Source organism: Myxine glutinosa, chromosome 3 (genome assembly GCF_964187855.1).
Source record: "Myxine glutinosa chromosome 3, kmMyxGlut1.1, whole genome shotgun sequence".
In the NCBI taxonomy this organism is placed as follows: domain Eukaryota; kingdom Metazoa; phylum Chordata; class Myxini; order Myxiniformes; family Myxinidae; genus Myxine; species Myxine glutinosa.
In genome coordinates, this window is record NC_136263.1 from 162,293,637 (window position 1) to 162,311,930 (window position 18,294).

Here is an 18,294-nt window from a genome sequence, read left to right on the forward strand (position 1 = left end):
TGTCACGATCTTGTTCACCAGATCTGTATTCCTCAGACTGCCTCCGAGACTGGTGTGCAGCTGTGTCACGTCCTTGTTCATCAGATCTGTATTCCTCGGACTGCCTCCGAGACTGGTGTGCAGCTGTGTCACGATCTTGTTCACCAGATCTGTATTCCTCAGACTGCCTCCGAGAGTGGTGTGCAGCTGTGTCACGATCTTGTTCACCACATCTGTATTCCTCGGACTGCCTCCGAGACTGGTGTGCAGCTGTGTCATGATCTTGTTCACCAGATCTGTATTCCTCGGACTGCCTCCGAGACTGGTGTGCAGCTGTGTCACGATCTTGTTCACCAGATCTGTATTCCTCAGACTGCCTCCGAGACTGGTGTGCAGCTGTGTTACGTCCTTGTTCATCAGATCTGTATTCCTCAGACTGCCTCCGAGACTGGTGTGCAGCTGTGTCACGTCCTTGTTCATCAGATCTGTATTCCTCGGACTGCCCCCGAGACTGGTGTGCAGCTGTGTCACGTCCTTGTTCATCAGATCTGTATTCCTCGGACTGCCTCCGAGACTGGTGTGCAGCTGTGTTACGTCCTTGTTCATCAGATCTGTATTCCTCAGACTGCCTCCGAGACTGGTGTGCAGCTGTGTCACGTCCTTGTTCACCACATCTGTATTCCTCGGACTGCCTCCGAGACTGGTGTGCAGCTGTGTCACGATCTTGTTCACCACATCTGTATTCCTCGGACTGCCTCCGAGACTGGTGTGCAGCTGTGTCACGATCTTGTTCACCAGATCTGTATTCCTCAGACTGCCTCCGAGACTGGTGTGCAGCTGTGTTACGTCCTTGTTCACCACATCTGTATTCCTCGGACTGCCTCCGAGACTGGTGTGCAGCTGTGTCACGATCTTGTTCACCAGATCTGTATTCCTCAGACTGCCTCCGAGACTGGTGTGCAGCTGTGTCACGTCCTTGTTCATCAGATCTGTATTCCTCGGACTGCCTCCGAGACTGGTGTGCAGCTGTGTCACGATCTTGTTCACCAGATCTGTATTCCTCAGACTGCCTCCGAGACTGGTGTGCAGCTGTGTCACGATCTTGTTCACCACATCTGTATTCCTCGGACTGCCTCTGAGACTGGTGTGCAGCTGTGTCACGTCCTTGTTCATCAGATCTGTATTCCTCGGACTGCCTCCGAGACTGGTGTGCAGCTGTGTCACGATCTTGTTCACCAGATCTGTATTCCTCAGACTGCCTCCGAGACTGGTGTGCAGCTGTGTCACGATCTTGTTCACCACATCTGTATTCCTCAGACTGCCTCCGAGACTGGTGTGCAGCTGTGTTACGTCCTTGTTCACCACATCTGTATTCCTCGGACTGCCTCCGAGACTGGTGTGCAGCTGTGTCACGATCTTGTTCACCAGATCTGTATTCCTCGGACTGCCCCCGAGACTGTTGTGCAGCTGTGTTACGTCCTTGTTCATCAGATCTGTATTCTTCGGACTGCCTCCGAGACTGGTGTGCAGCTGTGTCACGATCTTGTTCACCAGATCTGTATTCCTCGGACTGCCTCCGAGACTGTTGTGCAGCTGTGTCACGTCCTTGTTCATCAGATCTGTATTCCTCGGACTGCCTCCGAGACTGGTGTGCAGCTGTGTCACGTCCTTATTCACCAGATCGGTATTCTTCGGACTGCCTCCGAGACTGGTGTGCAGCTGTGTCACGTCCTTATTCACCAGATCGGTATTCTTCGGACTGCCTCCGAGACTGGTGTGCAGCTGTGTCACGATCTTGTTCACCAGATCTGTATTCCTCAGACTGCCCCCGAGACTGGTGTGCAGCTGTGTCACGTCCTTGTTCATCAGATCTGTATTCCTCGGACTGCCCCCGAGACTGTTGTGCAGCTGTGTTACGTCCTTGTTCATCAGATCTGTATTCCTCGGACTGCCTCCGAGACTGGTGTGCAGCTGTGTCACGATCTTGTTCACCAGATCTGTATTCCTCGGACTGCCTCCGAGACTGTTGTGCAGCTGTGTCACGATCTTGTTCACCAGATCTGTATTCCTCAGACTGCCCCCGAGACTGTTGTGCAGCTGTGTTACGTCCTTGTTCATCAGATCTGTATTCCTCGGACTGCCTCCGAGACTGGTGTGCAGCTGTGTCACGATCTTGTTCACCAGATCTGTATTCCTCGGACTGCCTCCGAGACTGTTGTGCAGCTGTGTCACGTCCTTGTTCATCAGATCTGTATTCCTCGGACTGCCTCCGAGACTGGTGTGCAGCTGTGTCACGTCCTTATTCACCAGATCTGTATTCCTCGGACTGCCTCCGAGACTGGTGTGCAGCTGTGTCACGTCCTTATTCACCAGATCGGTATTCTTCGGACTGCCTCCGAGACTGGTGTGCAGCTGTGTTACGTCCTTATTCACCAGATCGGTATTCTTCGGACTGCCTCCGAGACTGGTGTGCAGCTGTGTCACGTCCTCGTCTTGGCGAGCCTTCTTTCTTGCAACAGCTTCCTTGGGCGTTTTCGTTAATGAGGCTTTCCGTTTGGGAGGCATTTTACCGGTTTATCTGAAACGGTACCCGCCCAGAAACACGTACCAGAGAAAACAAATCGTTTGCGCAATGGGCTCTCCGATATTCGATGTGTTCACGGTTTGAATTACGTAACGTAACGTTTGTGACGAAGTTTGTGACTTTTGTGTTCACGGTCGTGTTTGATGTGACGGTGTGAACGTAATTTCGTAATGTTTTTCGTTTTTGTTTTCGTAATCGTTTAATGAACCTTTAATGTTTAATGAACGTTTAATGTTTAATGAGCGCCAGAATAATGTTTAATGATCATTAAATGAATGAATGAATGAATGATTGTTATTGAATAATGCCATGGCGTCGCGTTGGCAGCAGTGACAATATAAAAATGTTTGCCAAGAATTTCAAAGAGAGAAAAGGAACGTTTATCAGCAATGTCGTCTATCCTGAAGTTCTAAGCTGAAGAAGAGGTACCATACAAAATCATTCAATTCTTTTTCCTAAAAAAAAGCGTACAGTTGATATGACTAATCACGATTTGAAACACGATGGAATAATATTTACCGATATGAACAGTGATGTGGTTTTTAAAATTGAAATTGTAAAAATACTGTTTAGATTTTGATGATTTGCGTGTGATATTTAACGGATGTTAAAATAAATCGCGTCTCCCATTTGAAGCCCCGCCCTTAGGGCGGGTACCGTTGCTCTTAAGTCTTAATATATAATGGCGATACAACAATTTTTACCGCTTTGCTTTGAAGAATGGGAATGAAGGGGGAGGAGCATGTTAATATGTCTGGTTGAAGGCTTTGGGCTGTGAGGGGGTTTGAAGCCAGATTTTAATATTACAGCCGTCATGTTGGTGCTCGTCATCACTGCGATGCTAAGCGAAAGACGCCTCAGAGCTGTTACATTCACAATCGCTATGTCGTATGTACTCCCGAAACGTGTTTCCTTCATTGTAAAAACTACCAAGTCAGCAGTTAAAAGGATTTTGAGCCGATAGGCCTAGTAAGTTTAGATAGGTCTACTGACTACTGATCTAGTATTGATAACAATGTCGCGAACTGACTTACGATGCTAAATTGGACACTATTGTGTAAATTGGTCCAACCGAATAGTGGACACTATTGTGAGCAGCATTGAGCAGCGGTTTGACAGATCAGCAACATCAACATTGCATGCTGATCTCTCACTTCTTCACCCAAGGAACTTTGATCAAGTGCCATCGGGAGCTATGGAAGAGCTGCATAAACATTTGCTGAGATTTGATGATGGTGTCACTGTGGAACAACTACGAAAAGAACTGCGAAGCCTTGGAGAACAATGGTCAACACTGAAACAATCAGTAGCAGATGCTTATACAGTGCAGGAGGACAGTGAGTCTGAACAGGACAGGAAGACTCTGTCAAGTACATGTAAGTCATGTAAAGCCTGTCCTCTCTGCTGCTACAAGGTGCTCCTCAAGTTGAACCTCTTGACTGATATGATGCCTACAAGAGCATTGGGCTTGCCTACAAGCTGCTGCTAACGCTGCCTGTGTCACAAGTGGCATGTGAACGGTCTTTCTCTGTTTGAAGAGAATCAAAAGCCGTCTGCGAAGTACAATGACACAAGAACATCTTGAGGCGTTCATGTTGATGTTTGTGGAAAAAGGGATCCTGGCCAAACTTGAAATGAAACTAAGGATATCATTGATGGTGTGGCTGCCAGAAGCAGCGAACTGCGCAGGCACCTACTCTCTCAGACATGACGTGCTCGTGTTACTGAAAATAAATGTAATTTTTAGTGGATTTCATTTAGGTTTTTTTTTTCAAGCATTTCGTCTATTTTCTCAGATAAGCAACATATAAATGAATAATGGGCCGACCTAGGTGAAGGATGCCCGGGCCGGTTTTAAGACCCAGTCCGCTACTGTATACATCCCTGCACATGGCTCTTCAACGTTTACTACTTTCCCACTACCTTGATACAATGTGTATAATTGCATATGTCGGTGTAGGATTGAGGACCATTGGGATTGTTTTCTTATCTTCCCCTCTGGGTTTGCAATGCTTTTACCCATGTTGTTGTTCCACGACAGGTGATCATTATCGAGCCCTATTTTGACTGTTATGAGCCGATGGTGAAGATGGCTGGAGGAATTCCTGTGTTTGTTCCACTGAGACCAGTGAGTTACCTTTGAAAATTGATTACCTTGGTGAAAAAAAATTCCAATCTAAAAATATTATGTACGGTTTAATTTAAAAAATTCTAAACACACTTTACATGATCACGGTCGAACAAACTTGAACTTCAACTTGTGTGGCTTGATAACAGGTTCTACCAAAACGATGGTATTTACAGTGACAATAAACATTATAGATACAATTCTGTTGATTATATCAATATGTGCAAAACTCCCTCTTCTTCAAATATATATACTTATATTAGAGAAGTTATTGAGGAAATATAAAGGATATTAAAGCAACATGTCCTTTGTTTGTTTGTGAAATAACTTTATTGAAGATTGACAGATATTCTCTTAATAATTTGACCAATTGTACCACTTTAAAATGTTTAATCGGGGGAGGTGGGGTGAGGAGGGGGAGTGGGGGGGGAGGGAAGGGGGTCGTTGAATACATTGCTATACAGCAAGGTGACCCATGTGGATCACACTGCTTTCCTATATCATGTAACCCATATATGGATCGTTGGCTACACTAACTTCAGAGCACTGTGGTGGACTCCAGGCTGTGTCCTGCAGCAACATTTGGCTTATTATAGCCACCCAGGAGGTCTGCTTTGAAACTGAGTGTTGGATGGGAGTGGGAGATTGGGGGGATGGTGGGAGGGGGACTCAGAGGTTGTGGATAGTGGATATATCAGGGGAGCATTATACAGTTTCACCCTGTTCAATTTGTGCTACCATATGTGCTTTCAGTTTCTTCAGTGGTATTTGTTGTTGTTTATTTATTTATTTTTTTGAGGTTATTATTTTTTTATTTTTAAGGTTGTATTTTCTCTTGAATATTTTTATTTTATGAACTTTATCATTATTGTAAAGCAGTGGTATGTCGATTTTAATATGTTGTTAGAAATCTGTTAGGGAGCAAGAAGGTATGGGGAGGGAAGAGGGAGGAGGGAGAGTGGGAGAGACAGAGAGGGGTGGGGGAGGGAGAGAATGAGAGAGAGAGGAGGGTATAGAGAGAGAGAGAGAGAGAGAGAGAGAGAGAGAGAGAGAGAGAGGGGGGGGTGGGGAGGGAGTTGAGAGAGTGGGGGGGGGGGGGGGATGAGGGAGGGACAGAGGTGGGTGTGGGGGAGAGAGAGAGGGGGGTGGGGAAAGAGAGAGAGAGGGGGATGAGAGGGGTGGGTATGGGGTGGGGCAGGGGAGAGAGAGAGCAAGAGAGTGAGGAAAGGCAGAGACAGAGAAAAAAAAAAAAAGAGAGAGGAAGGTGAGAGGAGGAGGGGGTTAGCAAAGAGAATGATATGTGATGCCTAAAGTCCACACACACACACTTGCTGCGTTTCCAGAAAATGATGCAACCAGAAACCACGGGCTGCATATGGATAATCACAACATCCCTTACACAGCTGAGCTCCGAGCTCTACCACCTGTACATTTACCCAATGACTACAGGTGTTTATGGTGTATACCCATTGGCCAAAGGCACAAAATTTCATGGGGTAAAATACCATTTCCGATTTTAAGTTGGAGACACAAACAGATACACACACACACACACACACACACACACACACACACACACACACACACACACACACACACACACACACACACACACACACAATGGAGGTGGATACTTTGAAACCTTGTCGGTCTCTGTTCCATCCCCTGAAACCCATTCACGTGTGGAGATAGCAAGCACCACCAACTTAAATACACACACACACACACACTCTCTCTCTCTCTCTCTCTCTCTCTCTCTCTCTCTCTCTCTCTCTCTCTTCCATCCTAACTGGAAAGCCTATTATCACATACTTATTCCAAAGAAAACTGCCGACCTGTCGTGGAGGTTGGCACATTGGGTATTACCCACCAATAAGCTCTTGCATGTTTTTTCTTCTGAAATATCTGACCATTGTCCCTTCTGTGGTGCTCTTGAGACCGTGTCACATGCTTATGTTGAATGTGCACGCTTGATTCCTTTATTTGGTTTGCTGCATGAAATGTGCATGAAGCTTTCTTTAAACTTTACTTTGAATTCTTTCATTTTTTGCTTTGCCTCAAACACACACCAAATAGAAGTGGCCCTAGCGAACTTTCTCGTTGCCATGGCAAAGAAAGCAATATATCGCACGAGGAAAATGCAAATTGAAAATCCTACAAGATGTACAGATAACCTCCCGGCCTGTTTTAAAGGACTTGTTTTTGCCCGGATTAAAACAGAATTTTGTTTCTATACATATATGGATAAAGTATTGATCTTCAAAAGTATATGGGCATTGAATAATGCGCTTTGCTCTGTGCAAAATGGTGCGCTGATCACAGATTGATCACTCCTCGAGCATGATATGATTTCTTTGTGAGGAGCAAAACACTTTATTATTTTTTTTCCTGTTCCCTTTCTTGATGTACTAATGGTCTTCATGTAAATGTTCCCTTTAAAATGGTTTTGCTTGTTTTTTTACCTCTGATTTGTGAAATGCTTTGTGAAATGGTTGTATTTATACGTTTTACAAAATATACTTTTTGATATTTTTGTAATAAAAGGATGTAAAAGTCTCTCTCTCACTCTCTCTCTCACTCTCTCTCTCTCTCTCTCTCTCTCTCTCTCTCTCTCTCACTCTCTCTCTCTCTCTCTCTCTCTCTCTCTCTCTCTCTCTCTCTCTCACTCTCTCACTCTCTCACATATATACACACACGTGAAGGTGGATATTTTGTTGAGATTTGGGAGGATTCACTCATTTCCACATTCTGAACCCCACAAATGGAGATAACAACCAATGGCACACACACACACTTCCTATGTGAGCACTTGTGAGTGGACCGATGCACTGCGACCTGTTCAAAATTCAGTTGCGGTAAAGCATAAACATGATGCATAAAGTATACAAAAATGACAACCCCGAAGGAACAAACGTTTACCTTGAAACAGACCTTTGTTCGTCCATCGGTGTACTTTCTACTTTTGAAAGGATGGAAATGAATTATAAAATAGACCGTAGGCAAAGCTGGAGGAAGGCCACGTTCTTTGAAATTTTATTGTTAATTTTATTTATTTTGCCTTCCTTACTCGGAGATGTCTCCACGGAATATACAGGCGCGATTGCGGAAGCCTTGCCATCGATCCTACTGCTTAATTAATAATTATTTTAATTGTACTCAATTCCCACTGGTTTATTATTTTCGTTTTACTCAACAAAATTACACTTTGGGCACATTCCTATATATTTTCTACACTCAGTATAATTGTTGCACCATTAGAAAAAGTTAAGTTTCATGCTTTTGGCAATATGGAGAAGGAGTGCCGAAAACACTTAGCCTGAAAGAGGACAGCTTTGCTGAAAGCTGAATAAAATAATAAAATAAATACATAAGAATCACCAATGTGTTAAATTTTTCAGATTTCACTCCAGATTTCGGTACTTACGTGTATGGGATCCGATCCTCAAATCCGAAACCAGAATTTGATTATATGCTTTAATTAGTCTGTGATATACACTTCGTTATAAGAATCGCTAATGTTGTTAAATTTTTCAGATTTCACTCAAGATATTGATGCTTATTTATTCTACAGGATCCGATCCTCAAATCCGAATCCAGATTGCGATTATGTGCTTTAATTAGTCCATGAGAGTATATAGCCCATCTCTCTATGTTCCCACCTTTCCCAGTCGAACCCAACTGCTCCTGGACTCTGTGTCCTTCTCTCCTGACAAGGTGGAGAAGTTTTTGTCAAACCTCGACTCTGATTCTGCAACTGGACCAGACGGCATCAGCCCCCGGGTCCTAAAATCCTGCTCTGCCGTTCTATCTCATCCCCTCTCTGTTCTTTTCACCCTCTCTTTTGCTCAAGGTCATCTGCCAGCATCTTCGAAATCAGCAAACATTACCGCTTTACACAAAAAAGGTGCAAAAACAGATCCTTGCAACTACAGACCAATCAGCCTGCTCCCAATTATCAGCAAAGTCATGGAATCCATCATTGCTTCGGATATCAAATCCTTCCTCTTCTCCAATGGCTTGATCTCTGATCATCAATTTGGATTCAGACCAGGTCATCCTACTCTGGACATGTTGCTTCTGCTGTCTCAACAATGGATGGAGGTCCTCAATGCCAAAAAGGAAATCAGAGCTGTCTCCCTTGACATATCACGTGCCTTCAATACGGTCTGGCACCCAGCTCTGCTCACCAAACTCTCCTCCTATGGTATCCATGGAAATCTCCACTCATGGCTTGTGGACTTCCTCTCTGCTCATAGGCAACGTGTGGCCCTGAATGGATTTCTCTCATCTCCCCTTCCTGTTGTGGCTGGAGTTCCCCAAGGTAGTGTTCTGGGCCCTGTGCTATTTTTGGTCTTCATCAATGATCTCTCCGACTCTCTGGAAAATCCTCTCTATCTCTTTGCTGATGGCTCCACTATCTGCCGCTCCATTCCTCATCCCTCAGATCGGCAGTCTGCAGCCTTCTCACTCTCTGCAGACCTGGACAAAATCACAGACTGGTCAAACAAGTGGAACATGTCTTTCAATCCTGACAAATCTCACACTCTTACAATGTCTCTCCGAAAAGACCGACTGGAAAACCCTCCCATCTACTTTCGCAACAATCCTCTCCAAGAAGTTCTGTCGCTCAAGCTTTTGGGTCTCACTATCTGCCATGATATTTCTTGGGAAAACCACATTTCCAAGCTGGCCTCCAAAACCAGTCGCCGACTGGGCATCCTCCGTCGTGCGAAGTCCTTCCTTGGCACACCTGAGCTCCTCACCACATATAAGGCTTTCATCCGCAGCTCAATGGAATACTGTTCCCCCCTCTGGGCCGGTGCTCCTGCCTCACACCTAGCTCGGCTTCACGCTGTTGAAACCAAAGCTTTCAGAATCATTGGAATCTCCTGCGATGAAGCTAATTTCAAGGGCCTTTCACTCACTCACCACAGGCAGGTTGGTGGTCTTTCTGTCTTCTACCGACTCCTCTCCAGCCTTGCTCCCCCAGCTCTCTCTGTGCTCTGTCCCCCCAATATTCCTTCAGGTCGCACAAGATCTGCCTGCAACCCTCTTATGGTTAAACTGCCAAAATCTAGGCTCTCTGCTCACCTTCACTCTTTCATTCCCCTTTTCTCCCGCCTCTGGAACAAACTCCCCCACTCCCTTCAATCCCACTCCTCCCTCCAGGTCTTTAAAACAGCTGTTCACCACCATCTCTTATTCCCTGTTAGGGAGCAAGTTATTCCCCATCCAAAACCTTGATCTTTTCTAACCCCGCTAATTCACCCAAGATACACTTTTTTTTGAAATCCCAACTTCTTTCCAAGAAGTCCTTGCAGTGTTCATATGTTTTATACCTCTCCCACCTCCCCCCAAGCCATCTCCCTCCCACATTTCTCTTGATGTCCCCGCTCTCAAATGTTGTGTTTGTGTCCTTCCCCCTCTCTCCCCATCTTGTCTACCGCTCCCCTTATTTTGTGTTTTATGTGTCGGTTTGACTTTTTGTGTGATTAATGTTAGCTCTTTCACGAGCCTCGATCTTGTATACAAAAAAAAAATTAAAAATAGTGTTTCCAATTCAAGGCACATTTCAATAGGCCGAAACAAAATGGAGGCCAAAGAACCCAGCGATGTCACAGAGGGCTGACGAAGATGGCATACCACCATTTTGGGAAGGCTTTTTAACTCAACTGGACTATGTCCAGCTGAGTTTTTGTCGACACCCAGTGTCCGTCGTCCATCTGTCGTCCATCTGTCGTCTGTCTGTCTGTCTGTCGTCTGTAAACAATTTGACGTCTACGCTCTAAAAGTCACAAATATTGATTAAATTTGATGAAACTTGTTATGCAGCATCTTCAATACATAAACTAGTTTGGGATTGCATTTGGGTGTTGCACGCCCAAAAATGGGCGCGGCAGGGCGGCCATATTGAAAAATCAATTTTTGTCATATATTTTTAGCACATATAAACTATATAGTTTGTGGTTCTATTATGCATATTCTAACCATATTGATATAGATCAGTTGAGTTCAGGTTCCCTGGAATCTCTAGTTTTTGTTGTTGTTGTTGTTGTTGTTGTTGTGAGCATCCCATTAATCATCTTCGAAAAGGGTGTTTTAACACACTCAAACACCCTATTTTCATTCTTGCACTCCCTTGGAGTTCGCTTTGGCAATATACATCACCAACGTTATGGACCTTGACAAGTTCATATCCATTCATTTATTCTCCCTTTTTTCTTCATGTTTTAGATAATTTTAAAAGTACACGTACATTCCTGTACGCCTGCCATTCCTTACATCGTCTGACCAACGTCTCTCCCGTGCTTGGATGATGTCATGTTACAAAATAATAATTATTTAAAAAACAACGTCGAACCCCTGTCATGCCATTGAATTAGCACCAGGTGGGTTGACTCAGACTGTCATCCTTCCGAGGTCAGCAAAATGAGTACCAGCTGACTGGTAATGGGGGGCATTGCATCAGCTGCACAGATGCACTTTCAGAAAATGATGCAGCCAAGCAGCCACAGGCTGCATCCGAGCTCCCATCTTTTACATTGCTACAAAGGCTTAGGAAAGAAAGATGGAGACACACAGACACGGTTCTCTGAAGGTATACATGAGGGGCTTAAGGTGGGGTGGAGTGGTGTCATTGTATTTTTTGTAAGGCTTTTATTTGTCATGGCAAATTATCATATTGGCATACATGTATCATTTGTCATTGAAAATGCATGTGGGCATTATGCTCAGGTCATTATTCATGGAAGTGCAGAACCTTAAAACTACAATGTTGATTTTGTTTTTTTGTATACATATTCTAGGGTCGTGGAAGAGCTAGAATTAGTACAATGAACGGATCAGGACACAACAGGATAAAAGGAGCAGTAGAGAGAGGGTGGAAACATCCACCAACAGCAAAGTTGAAGGCCAAGATCGAGGCAAACCTGGACAAGCAATGGGTGTGGGGAGTAATGAGGGGCAGGAGAGGATGCATGGGGTGGACAAGATGGATACAGAAAGAAACTCTCAGGAGGGAAACTAAATTTGGAAAGCGGAGGGATTGAGGTGGATTCCAGTGATCTTGAAGGCCTTGGTTTCAATGGCATCAAGCTAAGCAAGGTGTGAGGCAGGGGAGTCAGCTCAGAGGGGAGAGCAGTACTCCATCAAGCTGCAGATTAAGGCCTTGTAGGTGGATAGGATTTAAGGAGTGCCCAGGAAGGACTTTGTACGATGGAGGATGCCCAATTGGCTTCTGGCTTTGGAGGCCAACTTTGAAATGTGGTTTGCCCAAGAAAAATCATGGCGGATATTGAATATGTTTGCATAATTATACTGAATTACATTTTACTATTACATGTTAATTTGTCTTTACGTTTTAGGTTTGCACTTATTTATGCGTAAAAATCGTTTCCCTTTTTTCTTTTCCTCTTTCAATTGTGATTATTTTCCCCTCCCTGCATTTCTCCTCCCCCACCTCCCTGTACAACTTCCTCCTTTGCTTTCGACCTGTTTATACAGACTCCCGTAAAGGGTCGGCTGCAGTCCAGTGGAGACTGGATACTGGACCCAGAGGAACTAGTGAGCAAGTTCAACAAGCAAACTAAAGCCATCGTTATCAATACACCAAACAATCCTCTTGGCAAGGTATTCCCACCAGCCATTTTATCCATTAACCTTTTGTGTTCACTGCGGATAATATTTTTGAGGATAAAACAAAGTCGAAAAACTTTTTCCATAAAAGAGTAATTATGTCTTTTCTATTGGAATTGTAGATGGTGGCTTGTAAACCGAGCCTCAACGGTGGTGTTCAGAAGCATCCCTGACACTAGGCCCAGGCTTCAGACTTTGGCACACTCACCAGGCTGCACTGTCGAATAAACTGTTCCAACCCATCATTTTTGACGGAATTTTTACGAGTATAGTATAAAATACATTGGAAAAAAAAAAGATTCAAGACTGTGGCATAATGACTGGAGAGTTCGCTTTGAGTCGGGGAGATTGGTGGTTCAAACCCCGGTCGGGTCGTACCAAATCAAACGGAAGACCAAATACTGCATCGGAGTCATGAGAAGGAACCCGAAGAAGTAAAAAGCAAAGATGAAGTCATTAGGAGGAATCTGGATAGGATTCGGGTTTTTTTTCAGCTGCTCCTCCACAACCCTCAAACCAATTATTACCTGTCACATCATGTTAGTATTAGCCTGGTGTTGGCTTAGCGGTTAGGGTGCCGGCTTGGGATCCTAGGATCCTGGGTTCGAATCCCGGTCGATCGCTGAATTAACGCCGGGGGGGGGGGGGGGGGGGTTGACTCAGCCTGTCATCCTTCCGAGGTCGGCAAATTTGAGTACCAGCTTGCTGGGATGAATGATCACGGTGTGTACCCCGGTTTAGAATAGGTACACCGTATCCCGTAAGAGGCGACCAAGGGTTGGCGTCAGGAAGGGCATCCGGCCATAAAAACATTGCCTCAAACAGGGAACCATGATTGTCATGGGGCCCGCAAGGCTAACCCCCACTCTAGCGGGGAAAATGGCCTTAAAACGATCATTCATTCATTCATTCATTCACATCATGTTAGTATTATTACCTCTCTCCACCCAGCCCACCTCTAGACGTTTGCGATGCTGAAAAAGGATTAGAAAGAAAGAACTGTTTATAAAATTTCTCATTATAGACAGAAAAATCGACAATATTAAGTGCAATATATTGTTGCGGATATGAGGACTGTATTTTTTTTATTGTGTGTATTATTATTATTGCTTGAGTCTGGCCCCTCCTGCCTCCGGAGCTGTGTAAAGGTCAAAAGGGCGTCCCATAATTAGTCCAAAAGCATACACGTCAGCCAATCATAGAATACCCCTGTTCGATAGTTATATCTTATTCTGTGTTTTAAGGTAAGGCTGTGTCTCCCATTAATTGAAGTACTCCATTGCACCAAGTGAAAGAGATAGATTCCCTTCATTCCCATTCCCAAAACCTCCATTCCCCCTTTTCGTCGATTGGCAATTACCTCCCCTCCAATAACCGCCATTGACCACGAGGCAGGGTCGGAGAAGAAAGGCGTGTCTCCACCTCGTCATAGAGGGGAGGAGTGAGCCAGCCCCACTCGACCAACCATGAGCCAGGGGTTTGGCTAGAGAGGGCAGAGGAAGAGCGATCGGGGAGGTTCGCAAAGGTTGAGGGGCGGGGCCTATATAACCCACGGCAGGGCGTTTCCCGAGGCAGATGAGCTTTTACAGGCAGACGAGAGGGAGTCCAAGCAGACGAGAGGGAGTCCAAGCAGTTGGGTCCAAGAGATGCGCTTTGAGTTGGGTCCAAGAGATGCGCTTTGAGTTGAGTCCAAGAGAGGCGCTTTGAGTTGAGTCCGAGAGAAGTCCAGAGTTGAGCTGCAGCTCGAGCCACCGAAACTGCGTTTACAGCAGCTCGAGCCACCGAAACTGCAGCCACAGCAGCGTGGGCCTGGACGGCAGTTTGGAGCAGGGCCGCAAAGGAACGGTGGCTGCCCAACGAGCCGATCATGCGGCAGTACCCGTGGACCTTCCTCTCCCTCCAGCCATTCACCTCCTGCCAGTCCTATCATCATTCCCTGCGTGAGTCTGTCCTTGTTTGTTCTGTCCCTGGGTTAATTAAGACTGTAGGTAAGCTAACGTTGCACTGTGTCTCTAATATCTTCTGTAAATTATTTTCTTATCTTTCCTTCTTCCTTGGTTATTTTGAGCCTGTAAATAGTAAATAAATTTAGTAGTATTTTCAACCCTTTTCTCATCTTATTCCTTTTCCTCTTTGCATTCGGTCGCTTTAGAGTTTTCCCGATTGAATAGCGGTGGCGCGATCCGGCCAAAGTTTGGGGTCAATCGGGTTTTAGAGTCGGGGAATAACTGTTCGGTCGCGGAGCCTCCGCTCGGCAAATATAACATCTTTAACCGCGTCCGTAACAATATTATGAAGATTTGGTGACGTATGGAAAAATGAATTTTATACAACCTGCTGCTTTACTTGATAAATTTAATGAATTTTATGTGTGTTTATAAGGCAGAAAAAGGTCTATACTTATGAATTTGTTGAAGACTCACGATGAATTTGTTGTGACTCGTTCTCACTCCTCCACCAGCGTGGGACTGCCACATACTTCCAGTGACAACTTCTGTGGTACGGTGCTTCACAAGCAAAGAGGTCAATCCTCTGATCTGCACAGGAAGCCTTTCATCCTTTTTCATATCTGCTATTTCTTTGATAGTTTCTCCTCCATCAAATTCAAATCTTGAAGTGGCTTCAGTTGTCCATATACACTTGATCTTTGTCTTTTTACGACCTTCATTGTTACAGAATATGCAGTTGGGTTTAAATATCTGTTTGGTTCCATCTGCTGAGGATCTCCTTGAACTATGTGATGATCATGATGGTTCAGCATTCGATTCAGTAGATTTGGCCAATCTGTTTAGGTTCATTGTAAAACACTGATAACAGTCTCTGTGGTATTCTTGGTTATCCTCGAATGCAATGGGTATTCGTTCACCGTTGTCTTCCATCCTTGCTTCAGAGCCTGGTGGTTGCGCGAGTCGTCAGAGTCGTTTTGATGCAGACGTTGTAGTCTCTTGTCAGAATATTTTGTTTCGGATAAGAATGTGAAATGTTCACACTTGGAAGAACTGAAGTGAAGCACACAGTCTTCTTTCTTTCCAGACTCGAAGCCTTCACTGTCCCTGCACTTTCTCTGCTTTGTCGTCTCTGGTTGATCCATTGTTCAGGTTTGGCCAGTATCAGTCAACGTCATCTGTAGGAAAGATGTGCTGACATTAGCGTAGCTGCCACTACAAATAATGATGTATCTACCATGATCAAGTACCATGATCTAGCTAGCATAACAATTGCAGCAATTATGCGGCTTTAAAAAGGGGTTGTTTGAACATTTGATTCAATATTTTCCAATATATGTTCAAATTTATCACACAGATAAAGAATAATGGCTTACATATTCACATCCTTTTCTTTCGAGACCAGATCCAAGATGGTCGACTGGCGGCCATTTTGTTTCTTAAATGTGTCCCCAACCATTTATTTGAACATGCATGGTCCGATTTTGTTCAATCTTGACAGAAGCACAGTAGATGACGGCATACACGTGCACCTGGCTTTATTTTGCGGTCTGATCAAAGGTGGCCGACTGGTAGACTGGCGGCCATTTTAGTTGTAAAACCCCGATATTGAACACTTCCTGAATCATTTCTCGGACATGCATTTACTGATCTTGTTCAAACTTGGCACAAGGGCAATACACGAGAGTATACATATGCAGAAGATTTTGTTTTGTAATCTGACCGACGATGGCCGACTGACGGCCTTTAACTCTGTGCAGCAAAATTACTAAAACCACAGTGGGGGCTTTGACATTTTATGTCTTTTTCTTTTTGTTGTGGTGACAATACTCTGTTTGTCCGCACAGAATAAGTATGATTTTCTCTGCAACCGTTGGTCCGATTGACAGGAAATTTTCACCATAGGTGCAACTCCACCTGTATAACTTTGAAATGATAATTATGATGTCATAGGTCACGTGGTATGGGCGCCATCTTGGAAAAACCGAAAAACTTTGCACCTCTATATCTCTGAAAGCGCTGCATTGAAAAAATTAAGGCATGCCTCATTGTAAAGAACTCTCCATGGGGAATAAAATATGTTAATGATGATGTCATAGGTGCCTCCATTATGACGTCATAATTTGACAAGTACAAAACTTAATTCGATCAGGATGAAATTTCTTGAGCATCATCTCGGGATAAATTGGTGGAGAGAAAAAAATGATGATGATGTCATCGGTCAAGTGGTTCTGCCGCCATATTTGTTTTAACACCAAAGCCTTAAAAAACAATAAACACACGTTTTGGTGAGGGTCTGCAATCTCTGATTGCTCTTTCTTGTTTATCATTGTGATTGCATGACTGTTTGGATGAATATTCATCAGAAATGCACATTTGATACACCATTGAACAGGCAATTGAATACCCTTTCAAATGATATACAACACTCAACGAACAGTATATGAGTATGGTACTTCGGGGGGGGGGGGTGTGGGGGTGCACGGTAGCCCTGTCCAGCCAACAGACTATTTACAGTCAAGTGATGAAGTTGATTAAATCTTTATTGCAAATGACAATAACACCGTCATGATGTTGTATTTTAACTAAAGTGGTTAAACAAAGAGTGAAGGGTGTGAAGGTTACTGAGGCGTTGGGGGACCTTGGCAAAAGAGAAATTGCAGATCGTAAGGGACATACTGGAGTCAACAGTGTGAGAATGGAATTTCACATGTTTCTTAAATCCCGCACAATTCTTGAACAATCCCTTCGTTGTCGGCAGATGAGACCAGGGTAAATGTTATTGACGTATCAACAGGTGTTTTGGCTACCATGGAAACATTTGACAGAAGCATTCATCCATTTGAAGTGCCAGTGTGCTGAACATAAGACGTGGGACGTTGACACTCGTAAGAAGTCAGCATTAGATGCACTGTACTTATTATGTCCCATGTAACATGACTGACACATGATATAAATATGTGACATGACCATGTAACATGATATAATATGGTGATGTATGACATAAAACTACTTTTAAATAAATAATAAAAAATCAGTATTGGTTCCTTAGCAAGGAACGTTGATGCAGGAGGAGGCCGTTAGGCCCAATGACCGTGTGCAATGGTTACCAACCTATGATTATTTGTCTGTGCTCTATCCTTTTTAAATGCTGAGCGTCAAGCAAGGAAACAGCATGTACCATTTTTAACTCAACTGGACTATGTCCAGCTGAGTTTTTGTCGACACCCAGTGTCCATCTGTCATCTGTCTGTCTGTCTGTCTGTCTTTCTGTCTGTCTTTCGTCTGTAAACAATTCGACGTGTACGCTCTAAAAGTCACAAATATTGAATAAATTTGATGAAACTTGTTATGCAGCATCTTTAAGACATAAACTAGTTTGGGTTGCGGCAGGGCGGCCATATTGAAAAATCAATTTTTGTCAATCTGGTACTTCCTAATGTAGCTAGAAGGCTGAAACTTGGTGTGTAGACAGTATGTAACAAACCTCAACACGTATAATAAATTCAAGTCTGAAATCTGAGAAAAGTAATTGTAGTTTTACTTTTCATGCCTCACTTAAAACTCAATTTTTTCTAGTTTCCTGTTTAAACATGAGATACCTTCAACGTTACTGTACCTCTTTAGCACATATAAACTATATAGTTTGTGGTTCTATTATGCATATTCTAACCATATTGATATAGACCAGTTGAGTTCAGGTTCCCTGGAACCTCTAGCTAGTCTTGCGTACGACTCGGCCGGGTCAACCTCCCAGACTCGGAACAGATGCTCCGACCCTTCATTGCACAACCAAGTCTGGTTGTGTTTCATTGTGTCATAATTTTGTGTTTTATGTCTGTACGAACTTCTACATGAGCTTCTACAACCAGATGGCAAAAGTCTTACTTACAGCGAGCACGCTGCACTTTTTGGGTGTATCTGTGTAGTTGTTTTAACACCGTGAATTGCAAAAATTTCCAATGACAAGAACTTGAGAATTGGATTCACATGTGTATGAGCAATTTGTAAATTTTTATATA

At 44.0% G+C, this 18,294-nt stretch overlaps 1 protein-coding gene across 8 annotated transcripts in view; it reads left to right on the plus strand.

The window, feature by feature from the left end:
- The window catches only part of LOC137423087 (kynurenine--oxoglutarate transaminase 3), a 74,248-nt gene that overhangs the window by 38,329 nt on the left and 17,625 nt on the right, over positions 1–18,294 (plus strand). For all 8 annotated transcript variants that reach the window (XM_068109887.2, XM_078774703.1, XM_068109886.2 and 5 more), the window contains 2 exons: positions 4,605–4,691; positions 12,195–12,320. In XM_068109887.2, coding sequence (XP_067965988.2) covers positions 4,605–4,691; positions 12,195–12,320 — 213 coding nt within the window. The remainder of the gene's footprint in view (positions 1–4,604; positions 4,692–12,194; positions 12,321–18,294) is intronic.